General features: G+C 40.3%; 1 protein-coding gene across 6 annotated transcripts in view; it reads right to left on the bottom strand.

The window, feature by feature from the left end:
- Positions 1 to 90: 90 nt before the first annotated feature.
- ACSL6 (acyl-CoA synthetase long chain family member 6) overlaps positions 91 to 16,156 on the bottom strand; it is a 66,278-nt gene continuing 50,212 nt past the window's right edge. For all 6 annotated transcript variants that reach the window (XM_060415603.1, XM_012178141.4, XM_042250255.2 and 3 more), the window contains 4 exons: positions 14,289 to 14,432; positions 12,925 to 13,026; positions 11,947 to 12,018; positions 91 to 3,767 (listed from right to left, as the gene is read on the bottom strand). In XM_060415603.1, coding sequence (XP_060271586.1) covers positions 3,630 to 3,767; positions 11,947 to 12,018; positions 12,925 to 13,026; positions 14,289 to 14,432 — 456 coding nt within the window. In that variant the 3' untranslated portion in view covers positions 91 to 3,629. The remainder of the gene's footprint in view (positions 3,768 to 11,946; positions 12,019 to 12,924; positions 13,027 to 14,288; positions 14,433 to 16,156) is intronic.

Genomic DNA, 16,156 nt, shown 5'->3' with positions numbered 1-16,156 from the left:
TACCATAAGCACTATGACCAGTGATCACCAAATATACTAACATCAGAGGATTATGCTAAATAAATTTATAAAATAATAATTATAAGAAACTTTGAGAAACAAAAAAATCTTTATTTTTTACAAAAGTTTTCATAAATGCATCATATATTTGATATGCATGCTATTATAACAAAGCAACTAAAAATATAATTACAGTTAATATTCTTTTAGGCATATTTAAAAGGTAACTTTTAAATTTCCTCAATTTTTAAAAATTGAAAGTAGAATAAGCAATTCTTCAAAAAATATCCATTTCCCCTTCATGCAACTGCTGCAATGACTTAACAAGAAAAATAAAAATAATCAGTCAAATGAATGTTTAAAAGCCACTGTCACCCCATGAAAACCTTTTGTTTGGACCAAGTTTAGAAATGCTTGCCTCCAGGTAATATGTATCTATTGCCTCTGGGTTATAAGCACTTTTGTGTTCTCATTAGGCCTTTGTCCTCACTTGAACGCTAATTCCATTCCTACTGTGGTTAACTGTCGATTCACAGAAAGGACTGCGCAGCATACTTGAGAGAAAATTCTGACTACCGGGATCATTTTTTTCTTTTCACGTATATGCGTTCTTAAAATGAAAACAGGCAAGAAAATATACCAACTTAATTCAACATACAGTTTATCAATTTTATATATAATTTTTCATTTTTCCTGAGATATTAAGTTTGTAAGTGGTTTGTTTTCATGCAAAAATAGTTTTCCATTCTTTACATTCATTTCATAGTATTTTGTATTCTAAGTAACTACATCACATTTGTGCTTTATATTAATACATTTGGAAAATAAAGAATAATTCCTTTACTGCTAGAAACAGAAAAGATTAGAGACTCTTTGATGGGTAATACAATCAAATTAAGTGCTGACTTCAAGTTGCTAAAACATTACCTGATTATAAAAATTGCAATGAAAAATTCTATTTTTTTCATGCTTGCAGTTTTACCTAAATTTAGAATGGAAAGTTGACCTGCTCATGTGAGGGAAACTGGGTATTTATTCCTTAGATTCCTGAGTTCTTGAGTTCCTAATATGTGAGGCTAGGCCTGCACACCACACCTGGTCAGTTTCCTCTCTCACTTGGAGGAAAATCACAATACAATACAAAGATGACTTTTATGGCAAAAGGAAAGAAAATGGTATATATTCTACTTTATATCTTTATAAACAACATCAGTTTGTAAAATGCGAGAATTACCAACAAATTTGAATGAGAAACAGAAAAAAGGCCAAACATTTAAGAACATGTTTATGCTTAAGTAATTGATTGCTGTTATACTTTTGGATTTAAATTGGATCTGATGTCCACTATGAATGTAAATATCTTAAGTACATAGCCTTTTTCTATATTGGTTAAAAAGAAATACCAACTTTTTCCCCTCAAAATTAAGTTGGGAAATCTGAGGCAAGAAGGATTTTCTTTCGTTAACACAACTGTTTCATTTCTATTTTATTAAAAAATTCAGTAGTCAAACAGAGGAAAAAATAAATGTACATGCAATATATTTAAGGCTCGCTGTTTACTTTTCTCAGCACAGCTTCAAGAACCTGTTTATATGCCGAAGTGTGACGATTTTCATGAGGATTAGGAAGGCTAAATAGAAACTTAAGATCTTTAAAGTGAGGAAAAGAAATCTTAAGTTACCCATAATCCATTATCTCTATTATTAGGTAAAAGTGGAATCAAAATAAAATCGAAATTATTTGCTTAAAATTACACTGTCTAAAATCCTTTGTAAACAAAGATAAACATAAAATTTAGTTGAGTGGAAGGACAAAGGGAAACAGCTTCATTTTCTTCAAGATGTGAAGCTACTCGCCTTTAAGACAGTATGAATATCCAATTCAGGTAGCGATTTTTTTTTATTAGTCAAATATATATTAAATATAAAAAATTAATGTTATATAGATGTGGCCTTGGACATTTTTAGTATTTGTTTGTTTAGAAATGCCTTTAAAGTTAATGTGCAAAGAACTGGGTTATTTACCATAAGTCAAGTCTTAAGTGTGAGCAGTGGGACTGCAGAGAGACTCCAGTAAAGGAATATGCAGAAGACTGGATAAATACATCAAACAAAACTGGGGTTGGTCCACTACTGCAAAGACTGAAATGTATCATTTCTGGTGCAGATTCATCTAGTAAGCCTGTGTGATTATGCAGTTTCTAACCCACAGCCTTATTGACAGTATGGATTTGCTCCTAGTGAAAGGAGCTTCTGGACTGGGACCACTGCCCCCGTCTATTTTCAGATCCTGGCTCTACAGATTAAAACACTTTAAAAACACTTTCCTAGGGACAGTTTCTTCTTCAGATGCAGTCTGTAGCTTGGGACTTAATTGCTGTTCATGCTGGGCTTTAATTATATGACATTGTTGGCACCCACGTACAAGAAGTATTTAAGCACGTAATACGAGAGAGGAGGTTTTCATGGGTACTTAGAAGCATTTAGAGATTCTATGCATGAAATTTTTCCCCAAGGAGACAGTTATCTATGATGGACTTAAGTAGTTTCTAGGGGTATTTTGAAGAGGTTCTTCAAACTTACATTGTTGAAAAATTATTTTATTTGGAGATGACATTCCCCTCCTCCCTACATCCTGCCTTGACAGTCTTATTGGAAGAAAGAGAAACTGTTCAGAATTATTGCCACCTATGTCTCCCAGACCTGGCATAGACATGTTGAAAATGGAAGACTGGAAGAACCCAGCAAGGAAATTTGGTATATTAATTGCTGCCCACCATGAGAAATAATTCTGGGTTTCTTATCCCAAGTCTTCCCTAAAGCTCCATCCAATGTAGAGTCAACAGACATCTTTCATAATACATGTGGTAAGACATCCATGAATATGCACATACTATCCTTGAAATAGTTGTATATTACTTTACTTCTGGGTAGTTCCTAATATTTTAATCAGCTTAATAAATAAGGAAATGGATTGAAAAGTCTTTGTGAAATGTTATGTAAATATAACATTTGTTTTAAGAATGTTTGAATTTGCATTCATCATAAATAAAAGTAAAAATTGGACAGAAACGTTTTCACACCAATAAGGATCATTATGTTTAAAGAATCTGATGTAGCTATGAAGTTATGTAGAAGTTATGTATCTTGTCTGTTTCAGCAAGATTCTGTATTAGTTTTCATTTAAGTCCGATTTAATTGTGATTTTGTCCATCAGTTATCGAATAAGGCAGTCCACCTTGCCTCAATATTTGTCATACCTGTTTACTATTTCAAAAATAATTAAGTACAATGTATCAGTTATGTTTTTCCTTTATATTTAATAGAAGTTCTGTGAACATTGAGAATATATTACTTTTAGTGGTACACAGTTCTTAAGAAAAGTCGATTTTTTTACAATGCCACTTGTGATATTTTTAGCAGCTTGCTACAATATCATTGTAATAAAAATAAAGTGTACTCAGTGATGAGAGAGAAAATATTGTTAAAGACCTCTAGAAACAGGAAAAGGCTCAGGCATAAGGTCACGTGCTTCTCATTTTCGGCTGCATCATTCTGACTTGTTACTTTCAAGAACAACTATAATATTGCTACATCGTCCATTATACCGGGAAGAACTTTCCTTGAACTTCACATGGAGGTTGAGTAAAGCTCTTCTATTTGTTTTTTGAAGTACTCTCTCAGCTCAGGTCTCTTAGCCTTTAGGGTCGGTGTCAGCAAGCCATTTTGAACTGAGAACATATCAGAATGGATGTGAATGGCTTTAACCTAAAAACCAAATGCAGAATACATCTTTATCAGGAGTATAACAGCATTCATAGCATACATGGTAGAAGTAGACAGGCATGTGGGAATAGAAACACTGATATAAAAACAGGCCTATTTAAAAAGTCAGAGTTACTGTAACACCATGTTAGCTTATTTGATGTATCTGAAAGCTACCTCATCCCCTTCTTACTCCTCCATTTAGCCAGTCAACAGAAATGAATGAGTTCCTCACTCTGTGCCAGGCACCGAGGGCACAAAGAGGAATCACGAGTGCCCCTGCCCTTGGGGAGTGCACAGTGGCATTCAGCAGAGCAGACACATTGGGCAATTATTAGAGAGAACGGAATACACAGGAGGAAGGGCACCTAACTCAGGGAAGCCTTCCCAAATTAGGGGAGTGTTAAAGAATAAGCAGGAGTTAACCAGCTAAGAAGGAGAGGTGGGTGAAGGGCATTCCAGGCAGAGGCAACCCCATGAACACAGCTACAGGAGTGAGAAATGGCAGAGTATGAAAAAGAAATCCAAGTGGTTTCTTTTGCAGTTTCGTGAAATAGGAGGCCAAGGAGGTGACAGATGAAGCTGAACTGGTAGATGGGGCAGTTTTAGAGGAAGATAGTAGGAAGACACTGAAGATTTTTATACAGGGCAGTAACACAGCTGAATATACATTTTATAAAGTTCTTTCCAAGAGAAACGTGAACATGGTTTTTAAGAATGTTAAGACTAGACGCAGGGAAACCAATCAGAAGGATCTGACCAGTCCATAGGAGAGCAGATAAGGGCCTACGCTTAGAGTGGTGGCAGAGACAGAGTCAGGTAAGCAGTTCTAAAAGAGATTCAGAGAGAAATGAGATGAAATAAGGAAGAGGCAGTTTTGAGGACTCCCAGGCTTCCAGTTTGGAGGGCTGCATGGAAGAGATGCCATTCACAGGAGGAATATAAAATCTAGGTGGGACATGGTGAGTAAATGTTAAAAAAAATAAAAAGTTCTGCCAGAAAATGTTATAGCATTATTGGAAGGAGGAATGGAGAGACCAGGTTTAGTGTTCATAGTGCTTATTTCCATGAGGCAGATCCCAAGCCTCCTCATACAAAGTCTGTTTGCAATGCTGAATGGGGGGCCAGAGAGATAGATCAACTATTCTGGGAAGGCCTGGACAGGCTCCTCTCATGTGGGATTCCAGCTGAAAAGGACACTGTCAATTCAACGAGAACTTTTATCATCTGAGCTTGAGCTGAATCCTGGAATGACAGTCTCTCCAAAAAATTGTATCCTGACTGACAACTGGGTCTATCTTCAGTTATTTTGTTGAGATAACAGATCCATATTATTAAAGAGCAAAGGAATCACTATATAAAGACTTAAAAAATTAAATGTGCTAAATACACTTATACTTTCACTTGCTGTTTCACTGAACTGATCATTTATTGAGCAACTACTATGTGTCAGGTATGGTATAGGGCACCAGGGATACAAAGAACAAGACACAGTCTCTGCCCACATGGGCTTACAGTCTAATGAGAGATGCTGCCATGAGAATATTACTACTATAGGGATAAGCAGTGGTCCATTGCTTTGCTAGTATCATTCCCCATCTTCCATGCTAATAAAACCAGGTTTTGTTTGGGGCCAAAATGGTCTATATGTAAACTGCTGCTGCTGCTGCAGCTAAGTCGCTTCAGTCATGTTCGACTCTGTACGACCCCACAGCCCACCAGGCTCCGCCATCTCTGGGGTTCTCTAGGCAAGAACAACTGGAGTGGGTTGCCATTTCCTTCTCCAATGCATGAAAGTGAAAAGTGAAAGTGAAGTCGCTCAGTCGTGTCCAACTCTTTGAGACCCCATGGACTGCAGCCCACCAGGCTCCTCCATCCATGGGATTCTCCAGGCAAGAGTACTGGAGTGGGGTGCCATTGCCTTCTCCAATATGTAAACTATGACAATCCTATTCCCTATTTCCAAGCCTCCCTTGAGACTAAGTGGGTAATCATCAGATCCATTTTTGGCTACTGAGAAGGCAAAGTTTTTGCCTTCCTCATGAAAGTTTCAGATATACCTATTTCTACCCACTCCCCTTTTTTTCTTCCTTGAATATGGACAATGTCCAAAGCTGTAGCAGCCACCTTGTGACCATAAGGTGATATGCCAACATACCCAGAATGGAGAGTGGGAAGAGAGACGGAGTGCCTAGGGCTTTAAAGACCTGCACCTGCCTTGGACATCTTATCTTTGGACTTCTTATGTGAGAAAACCACAAAAACACACCCTATGTATGTAACATACTGAGGGTTTTCTTTTAGAGTTGAATGCATTTCTGACATAGCACCTAAGCCCACTGGGGTCAGGATTCACTGGAAAGGGATGCTTGAGTTAAACTCTGAAGGATAAGTAGGCTTTGGCCAGAGGAAGATAGCAAGGGGACGGGAGAGGCTGCTCTACGGCTCCAGTAATGGGGGTGTGGGTTACAGAAGCCAGGAGAACAAGAGTGCAAGGTCCCTGTGGCATACGCTACTGCCATGGGAGAACTGTTACTTAAACTCCATGGATACAATCAGGAAATGACTTATTTAAAAACAAAACAAAACACTCTCACACCCATTAGGATGGCTATTATCCAAAAAAGAGAAAATAACAAGCGTTGGTGAGGATATAGAAAAATGGAATCCTTGTGCACTGTTGGTAGGAATATAAAATAGTGCAGCCACTATGGAAAACAGTATGGCAGTTCCTCCAAAAATTAAAAACGGAATTACCACACGACCCAGCAGTTCCACTTCGGGGAGTGCGTGTGTGTATCCAAAAGAATTGACAGCAGGATCTCGAAAAGGTATTTGTACATCCGTGTTCACAGCAGCATTATTCACAACAGCTAAAATGGAGAAGCAACCCAAACGTCCACAGACAGATGAATGGATAAGCAAAGCATGACAGAGATATACGGTGAAATTCTATTTCATAAAGGAAGGAAATTCTGACACATGCTACAACATGGGATGAACTTTGAGGGCATTATGCTAAGTGAAATAAGCCAGTCACGAAAAGGTAAGATACCTAGAGTAGTCAGAGTCACAGAGACAGAAAGTGAAATGGTGGTTTCTAGAGACTGGGAGTAAGGAAGGAATTAAGAGTTACTGTTCAGTGGGTACAGAGTTTCATTCTACAAGATGAAAAGAGTTACAGAGATGGATGGTGATAACGGTTGTACGTTATGAATGTACTAATGCCACTGAACTACACATTTAAAAATGGTTAAGATGGTAAACTTTATGTTATACATATTTAACAATCAAAAAAACTTGGGGAAAAAATCAATGCATGCAAACAGTCACAAAAAATTCAACATGTCAAGGATTGTTTTCAAAATCTCTGATGCCAATTGTCTAGTGTTGTGGCAGGTGGATACTGTGATATGACAAAGAATTCTTTGCCCAGAGAATTCTCCATTGCATTCACTGATTTTTCAGATCAAAGACTCAATATTCAAAGAAGACCCCTAAAACAGCTACACTTTCTACTTCTTGAAAAGCTTTCAAGAAAAATTCTAACAAATTCTGGCATTTTTTAAATGCATGCTTGTAATTTTAAAATGTGATGATTTTTAAATGAGCACAACATTAACAAATGAGACTCATCTTTGCCTCTTAGAAATTTGTTCAAATGAAGGATTCACTTTTGCTACAGAAAGAATAGCATTTGAAGGGAACCATGTGTGGTGAGAAGGGGAGGACAGGGCTCCACTAAAACTAAAGCTGGCATTACATGTAGCCGCTTCCACTTTACTTCACAAATCTGAAGGATTTCTACCAGGATATCCAATATAAATAGGTGGAAATCTGAGGCACCTGCCCAAAAAAGAGGCATTATCTAATGTTTCAAAATTTGTAAAGGTCCTCATAATGAGTGTTTTGTTTGAAAATTCCCTCAGTGATCTTGATATTCAAAGAAGCAAGTAAGTTGGTTGCTGAAGTTGGTAAGGAATAGGGCTGCCAGTTTTTGTACCCTCTGGAATATACTTTTTTCCTAATTTGCTTTTATCAAACGCAAACCATCGTAGGGGATCCAAAAGTCGCTGGAAACAGGTCCCAAGGGAGATGTTTTTGGACCACAGTGCACTGAGAACCAGGGGTTCTGCAGTGGCCACTGCTGATGGGTGTGTGGAGGCGGGCGTGGGCATGAAGGTGGGGTGCTGACAGGCAGGGGGGGATGGGGTGGGGGAAAAGCAGAGGTGCATGAAGATGGGGTCGGGGAGGGGCAAGAGAGGGGGTTGGGTTGAAAGTGGAGGTAGAAGACAGGCTCTGCCTCAAGCCCTGGGTCTACTAGAGTAGCTCTGCTCTTATGTCTGGTACATGTTAGCTAAGTTCTGCTACTTAAGTTTGGAAATCAACATTTGGTAACAAGATGAGTTAGCATGAAGAAAATATGAACAAAATCCAAATAAAACTTAATTCAGGATACAGTGATTTAACTTAGCAACTCATGTTTACTGTCATGAAATGAAAACCTGAGAAAGTGACAGAGCTAACATCCTTAGCTCCTTCTGATAGAAACGGCACCATGGGAAGACTTCTGACAAGTGTAAACAACGTGCCCACCTTCTTCTGTAAATGAAAATAATAATATAATTTTAAAAGGAGATGCCAATGCCAAAATATAAATGTCTACAGTGTCCCTGCAGCCTGGGTTTCAGCTTATGCGCCTTCCTAACAGCATGTGGAGAACATGTGTAACTGAGACAAGAGTTTATATTCACTGCAGGGACCTGGGTGAACACCGCTGAAAATCCAGCAGTGATAAGCAGAAGCTTCAGACAGAACAGTACAGGGAAGATGACTCTCACAGGGAGAGCTACCTGTGCTATTATGCTATTAAGATGCTAAGTAGAACGTAAAAGAAACATTATGATCTTAGGAAGAAAGAACTGCATCAGCTGGCAGATTCCGAGTATCTGTCAAACCAGCTACCTGCAGCAAGCCTAAAGTGCTGACTGGGGCATCTGCAGTTTAGTGTGGCTCTCTGCAACACAGTCTCCTCCTGAGGAGAGGAAACAAATACAGTCTCGCAGGAAGCCAAGCAACATGGCACTCAGCGCGCCTTTCAGCCACTTAACAAGCAGGTCAAAGTGGCACTGCTGCCAGTCCCTGCTCCACTGTGACATATGGCCCTGGGTCTATTTAAATCCTGCCATGAAGATGCCTGTACAAATTGCTCCAGTAACTAATCTAATCAGTAACTGGGAAAAAATGAGTCAAAATAGTTCTTTAGCTAACACTGACCTTAACTGTGGGTTGCCAACCTAGGTTTGTTTTTTTTTTTTCCCCCAGAAAAAAAAAATTTCTCAAAACTTACTGATTTTCATTTTTTATAAATAATTACATATTTTCTAATAAAACCAAATTGTTGAATTGTGGTGGGGAAAAAAGGGAGAAATCTTTATTCTCCCATTATGCCTAACACAATATAAAACGTGTTTTCCAGTTTGCAGTAAACAAAGTTTTTGTTGTGGAAAGAAGGAAGGAGATACTTGATGTTAGCTCCCTTTCTGAAACTATACAGTTATCAGTGATTTCATATTTTTTTAAAAAAAAAAAAATTTAAAGACACTGTAACATTTAAATTTCATATTGGAATATAATGTTTCACAAGTGTCAATTTATGCCAACTCACTAAAGCATAGAAATTTTCGTAATCCTGAAAAACCATTCAATGGAATTACTCAGTGAAACACTTTAACACACAATATTGCGTGTAGATAATAAATACAAAATAAATAATTTAGGACAGGAGAAATTTTTAAATAATTAATTAGGGAAATGCTCAATTAATTTCCGATTTAAAGGCAAACTGATTAGGTAACTATTCATTTCAATGACAGAAATACAGTAAAAGATATTTAGCAAGGGCTCTGCAGTCAGGATTTAAAAAATCTATTAAGTTTCAAAGTTCACTTTATATTTATATGCCTATAAAAACTAATAAGCCATATAAATGTCAAGAAAATGGTTAAATCATGGTTAAGTATGCTCAAATACTTTCCAAGAACCTATATGTTTTAATTATTGATACAGTTATTTTAAATGCTTCCTATCTACTCATTAAGAAATATCTCCCAAAGATCTCCATAAATTAATGATAGTTGGCCTAGTTCTAGGAATTGTTTCTGAAAATTAAATTACATTGAATTTTCATCTAATTCAAAGCTTAATTCAGATCAATCCTCCGTAGTAAGTCTCAACTCCTAATGTTTCTGTTGAATGATTTCAGCCTCGGACTTGGGTATGTATTTGGGGTGGGGGCAGCAGGGGAGGGTGCTGTTAAAAAATTAGCAAAAGCCTTAATTGATCATTCTTTTATGAGGAAAGGGAAAAGGACTAGCTGACAATAGATTAGGGCTTAACTGGAATAATTTATGTCAAGCTTTAGAATACAACTAGGAGCATATCCTTCTCAGGCATGAAGCCTGGTTTTTGCTTGCCTGTGGTCAGCTGAGGGTACACACTGACTCCCCACACTGCGGTGGGGAGGATGCCACCGACCAACAAAGAGGAGAATGAGAACAGAGAAAATGAAGAGGTAACAAACAGCCCTGGCAATGAAACTCAGGCCTTTGGGATGCCACGTGACTTCTCTGTATGTGAGGCTACCATGGCAAGGACAGATTAATAGGGCAGAAACTCTGCTTAAGGCATATGGAAAGTCAAGAATATGCTCTAATTTGAGCAATGGTTAACAATGGAAATTTAACCAAAAGGTAATTTAAACATAATCTTGAGTGGTAGTCTCTTCCAGGAAAGAGAATCAGTTACAATTCTCCATGTACCCTGAGGCAGGTCACACAGCCCATATCCAGCAGGGGGCGTGCAAGCCTTGGGAATCACAAGGATATCTGTAGGATCCCAGCGCATCCCCAGTGGCCCCCCAGCGCCCTTACCGCCAGCCATTCAGGTAACAGAGAGGCCTAGACACACCAGGTCTCCAACCATTCTGTGGCCCCTGCTCTACATACAGGCTCATGTCTGTAGTCACACAGCTTCCCTTAATGGAGAAGCAATGAAGTCAGTTCTAGCAAATTTAAAAATTTAAATAATTATCATGCCAGAACTGACTTTGCATTCAGAAAGATATATATGGCTTCCCTGAATGCCTTAGATTTTATAATTTTTTAAAATAAGGATCTATTTATCCAGGTCTTATCTGCCCAAAAACATGCTGACAGATGCAGGCAAAGCAGTGTTTCTCAACCTAGATTAATGTAAAGATCTATTTCAAAAGAAAAACATTTCTCTCAAACTCTGAAACTGTGTTTACTTAAGAAATTAAAGTCTTAATCTATGGAACTGTTTTCTAATTGCCAAATAATTGCTGTAAGAATTTTAGCAATATATTTAAAACTGGTTTAAAAACGGTTTTAGGTTAACATCAAAATGAACATACAAAATTAAAAAATTCTCATAAACCTTACAGACTCTGTTGGAGAAACATTTTATGAAAAACAATTATATTAAATGCATACTGGGGAATTTTTCAAAATCCATATTAATATTTTTCTGTTTAAAGAATTGTGTTTTTGAATTTTTGACTACAGAGGATTATAAATGGTATGTGTAAGAAGGACCAAGTATGCTCATGGAATTCAGTTACAAAATAGAGGCCCGACCTTGCAAAGTCAAAAAGTCTTAAGAGGTTTGCTGTGTCCACCTCCAGCACACTCTTTGTTTCCTCCTCTTTGTAAAGAGCACACTGGGCTGACAGATCCCTGGCCCCAGAAGTGCAATCTTTGCCATGTCCCAGCAAGGAAGATCCCTGGCTGCAGCCAAAACAGTCCCCGTAAAAATAAAAATGAGACAGGGCTCTGCTGCTCTTGAGTATTGCACACAGCTCGGAGACACACCATGTAGACATGCTCTACCAGTGACAGCTAGGAAAATATTTCAGCTTTATGGACATTTGTTACTATGAGGACAATGAGCGCAGTCTCACTTAGCATACAACGTCTTTTAGTGAGATTGCAGGTTGTTGCAAAGTCAGCTTGGAACAGGCTTTCGGAGGTCTGCTGGTACACAGCCTGTCTGCAAGCCACAGTGTGGAGGATAGGGAATCTAGGTTAGGGTCACTGTCAGCTGTTTTAATTTTCATCCCTACATAAAGGGCCGTAACAAGTATGGAAAAGGTAACAGTTACCTGTTCAAAAGAGTGGAGTCCACTTTCTTTTCCTAACCTCAACATATCTTCCAAAATGGCTTTCTTCAGCTCCTGAATCAAACCATATAGGTAAAATTACAAGGCAAAATCACATTTCAAAATGGAGATAAAAGAATCAGTGAGTTTTGAGCAAAGTACAACTAGTAACCATACCAACAGGTACCCCCACCGTTTGAACCCCCAGCTGTGGCTGACACTCCCTGGCAGCAAGCCAATCACCACCTCTCATCTGGTAAGTAAGTGCCGGCAAGCCTAAGGAGTGCCTGAGAGCAGGCTAAGGGACTACTCAGCTTTTTAAAAAATCTGCCCTCTGGTCAGCCTGCTGAGTCCCTGGTGCCTGTCACCCCCAGAAGAGCCCAGGGCCTGGTGGGAGCTCTAGAGTTCACACTGCTAAGAAACAGACCATGTGCCTGAAGAGCTGATGCTGAGTCAGGGCAGAGAGAGCCTCTTCCATAGAGCCACGCACGTGCCAGGAGGTTTCTGGAAGGGGTGAGCAGCTAATGCTCTCAGCAGGAAGAACTGTGCTCCTTTTGCAATTCGATGATCGTCTCTCTAAGCCCAGTAGACACAAAATCTACCTCCCATCAGGAAAGAACAGGGCTGTCAGAAGGCCTACGCTCACATCTGACACTGCTGTTAACCTGTGTGGCTCTGGGCAAGCCCCCTCACTCCCTGGACTCCCCTGCAAGCTGCAAAACAGGGCTGGACATGCTTTCTGTGATGTCTCCTGGCTGGAAAATTCAAACGTTTATCAAGTATTCTAAGAGGAGTTAAGGTTCTTCTACAACAATAACAAAAGACAGAGCTCTGGTTTAGGACTCCCACCACTTATAAAATGAAGCTGGAAATTTCCCTACTGGCTCAAATTTCACTCAGGCTACTGTTTTTGTGTTCTCTCATTATGCAGTATCATAGAAGGTCCAGCAGGCTTTGAGGAAAGAGTCCCCAGGTACAGACCTTATTTGTGCAGAGCTCTGCATACGTCCCTTCAATTCCTCTCTTCTGGGCCCAAGAGGGCATGACTTCTGGGTCGGGCACGACAATGCCCACCAAAAAGGCCTGTGATCCCACCAGAGGAAAACATAGTTATGACGTTTTTAAAGTGGTTATTTGTGGTCCACCATTAAAACTTATCTTGGTATTCTCAGACTCCATTCTTTTCTAAAAATATGTATATGCTTATGAAACATTTCCACTAAGATATCACACATTCTTGACAGAAATATTCTTGAATGTTTCTGATATATTTCCCTAACTTTGTAAAAGATTGATTAATAAAAAATAAGCTTAAAGGAGATTAAAAATCAGTAAGGTTAGTCCTGTATGTACCTTTAATTCTCATGACAAATTTAAATGAGACCACCTTTAGGATACTAATCAACCAACTCTACAATCGAAAACACATACATTTCCAAGGATTTCCAGACCATTTTGAAATTGATTCATTAATATGGTCCTCATTCATCAAGAACACAATTTTAATTTTCAAAGTATTTCCTTAAAAAAATAATAGTCTTTAACTACATAACTCTAATGACAGCACATGGGCTTCCCAGGTGACGCAGTGTCAAAGAATCTGCCTGCCAGTGCAGGAGAAGCAAGAGACTCAGGTTCGATCCCTGGGTTGGGAAGATCCCCTAGAGTAGGAAATGGCAACCCTCTCCAGTATTTTCGCCTGGGAAATCCCATGGACAGAGGAGCCTTGGAGGGTTACAGTCCACGGGGTTGTAAAGAGTCAGCCACGACTGAGTAACTAAGCATGCAATGACAGCACAGAATATATCCACAGTGATCTTTCTGACTTCAGATCTAAATGATACTGAAAAGCAGAATAAATAGAAATTCCCTCCAAATAATTTAATCCTAAACTGTATTAGTATACTAGCTTAATACATTAAGTATTAAGCTTAATGCATTGTACATTATAATCAGTACAATTACTTGCAATATTGCACCTATTTATCTGCAAAGTTCACTTACATATTTTAAAACCAAAACAGCAGAAACCCTGAATCTTGCTTCACCATATTACCTCAAAATTCCTCTTGGAAGTAGATGAAGCATAAGTTAAAAGTCGTGGGAATGTACATTACTACTACTTCAAGCAACTTATTTACCTAATTGCAAATTTATCAAACTATAAGCAATTAAGATCTCTCCCTTAGAAAGGCATTTTCTCTCCTGATCTTATATGCCAGATAATACCAATGTCTGATTGGAAACAAATGGTTGTCATTTAAAATCAAATACCAGATACTTAGGAAATCATTCCCCAAATTCAGGCCCAGCACGTGTGGGAAGGCAGGAGCCTGGGGACTCACCTTTAAGCTGTCCCCGTGGACATAGACTTGGGCAACAGGCTCGCTCCGGATGTAGATGTTCTCAATCATCTCAGGCGCAACATATTCTCCCTGAGCAAGTTTAAATATATGCTTCTTCCGATCAATAATTTTAAGAGTACCAGTCTGTGGAGTTGGACAAGCAGCTTCATAAAGAGATGGCATTCCCAAGCTTGAGCCCCTCACTTATTCATGCCAACCCCCGGCCTGCACCACCCTGCACGCCCCACTGGATCTGCTCGTGCACCTGACGTCTCTGCCCTCACAAAGTCACCGTGTGGCCACAGAGGGACAGTGTGCACACAAGCGGACAGCTCTCAAGCTCTGCTGGGCCCTGAGTGTCCACTGTCCTCTCCACTTAGCATGTGCCCCATTCCCCCTCTCACCCCGGTCAGTCAGGTGCCCAGCAACAGGTGCCTCCTCCTCAGAAGGCTCCCCACCTTCCCATCAGGGCTCCTCTCACCAAGGCCCTCGCTCCAGCTGTCCCTCTTCTCATCTGCATCTTCAGATTTGCCCCCGTGAACCACGCTTAGGCCACCACTCCCAAAGGGTGGGACGCTCCATCCATCAGCACACAGCACAGCGCTGGTGGAGGCCCCCAGACGGCAGGAGGGGCCCTCTCTCTCCAAGACTTCTGCGGCAGGCAGGCCACCCCTGGGCAGTGAGTGCTTGAGCCCCTGGCTTCCAGGACCCCCACCCACTTCCCTGACTCCCTTACATCTCTCTGAATTTCCAAGGTGAATAGGTTGGTCTCTCTCCTTTGGCTCAACCCTTGAATGCTGCCATGCCCTCACTTCCACTGACAATGTCCCTTGAGGTGACTACCATTTATCTCCACAGTGGCCACTCTTGCATCTGTCTGAGCTTCCTGCCAGAGCTCTTCACTGAGTTCCAGCCTCAGAACCTGCCTGTCCTCAAAAGACTAAAAAACCCAAAAAACCCAGGCTGTTTGCCCTGCACAATGCGGTGTGCCCTAAAGGATGACCCTCCTCCTCAAGCCTGCCCCATTCCCCAAGCCCCAAACCTAGAGATGGCCTTGCCACTGGGCTCTCCTGGGACTTCCAGCAGTCAGGCTCACCCGTCCTTACGCATAAATCTTCCTTACAGTTGACTCTTCCTCTCATCAAACCCACTTCCTTATCTAACGTGTGCACACACTCTGGCCCTGCTCTATCTGTTCAATTATCAGAACCACAGTAATTTCACCAGAAGAGAAAAACACGCAGCCCTTGTTTGGCTCAAAATCCAGCCTGGGCATCAAGCACGTTCACTGCACTGGCTTCTTTGGTCCTCGTGGTGCCCCGTGAGTTGGTTGTCATCACCTCCACTTCACAAATGGTGAAGGTGAGGATTAGAGGGGTCAGTCAGCTCCTCCAAAGCCATGCAGGTAGGAGGTGAGAGAAGCAGGACCCACGTCAGGTCTTTCTGGATCACAAACTTGGAACTTTTTCCCTGACCTATCTAATGCTATTCCAACATAATAATAATTTTAAAAATTGACTCCCATAGACTGCCTGCCTACTGCGTTGGGCTGTGAGTTCAAGCATGCATCAATTTACTTGCTTCTCACAACATCCTGCAAGGTGGGTGGTTTCATCTGAGTTACAGGGCATCAGTGGCAGATGCAGTTTTGTGGGACTTTTTCCCCAATTTTGAGGATTCCCCCCTAATATTAAATGAAGTACAGAGCCTTGAAAGGGGCCTATTCAAGCAAGGGCTGAAGCCTGGGCTTCATTAGCTGACGGGACAATCTACCCTCTGCCAGCGTCCAGGGCCCTGCTTGCTTCTCCAGCCTCTCCCCTCCACTGTGGGCCCTCGGCTAGAAGTGCTTGCCTCACGCCCTACTTTTC

The sequence above is a fragment of the Ovis aries genome, chromosome 5, assembly GCF_016772045.2.
Source record: "Ovis aries strain OAR_USU_Benz2616 breed Rambouillet chromosome 5, ARS-UI_Ramb_v3.0, whole genome shotgun sequence".
Taxonomy (NCBI): domain Eukaryota; kingdom Metazoa; phylum Chordata; class Mammalia; order Artiodactyla; family Bovidae; genus Ovis; species Ovis aries.
This window is presented reverse-complemented; position numbering and strand designations above follow the sequence as displayed.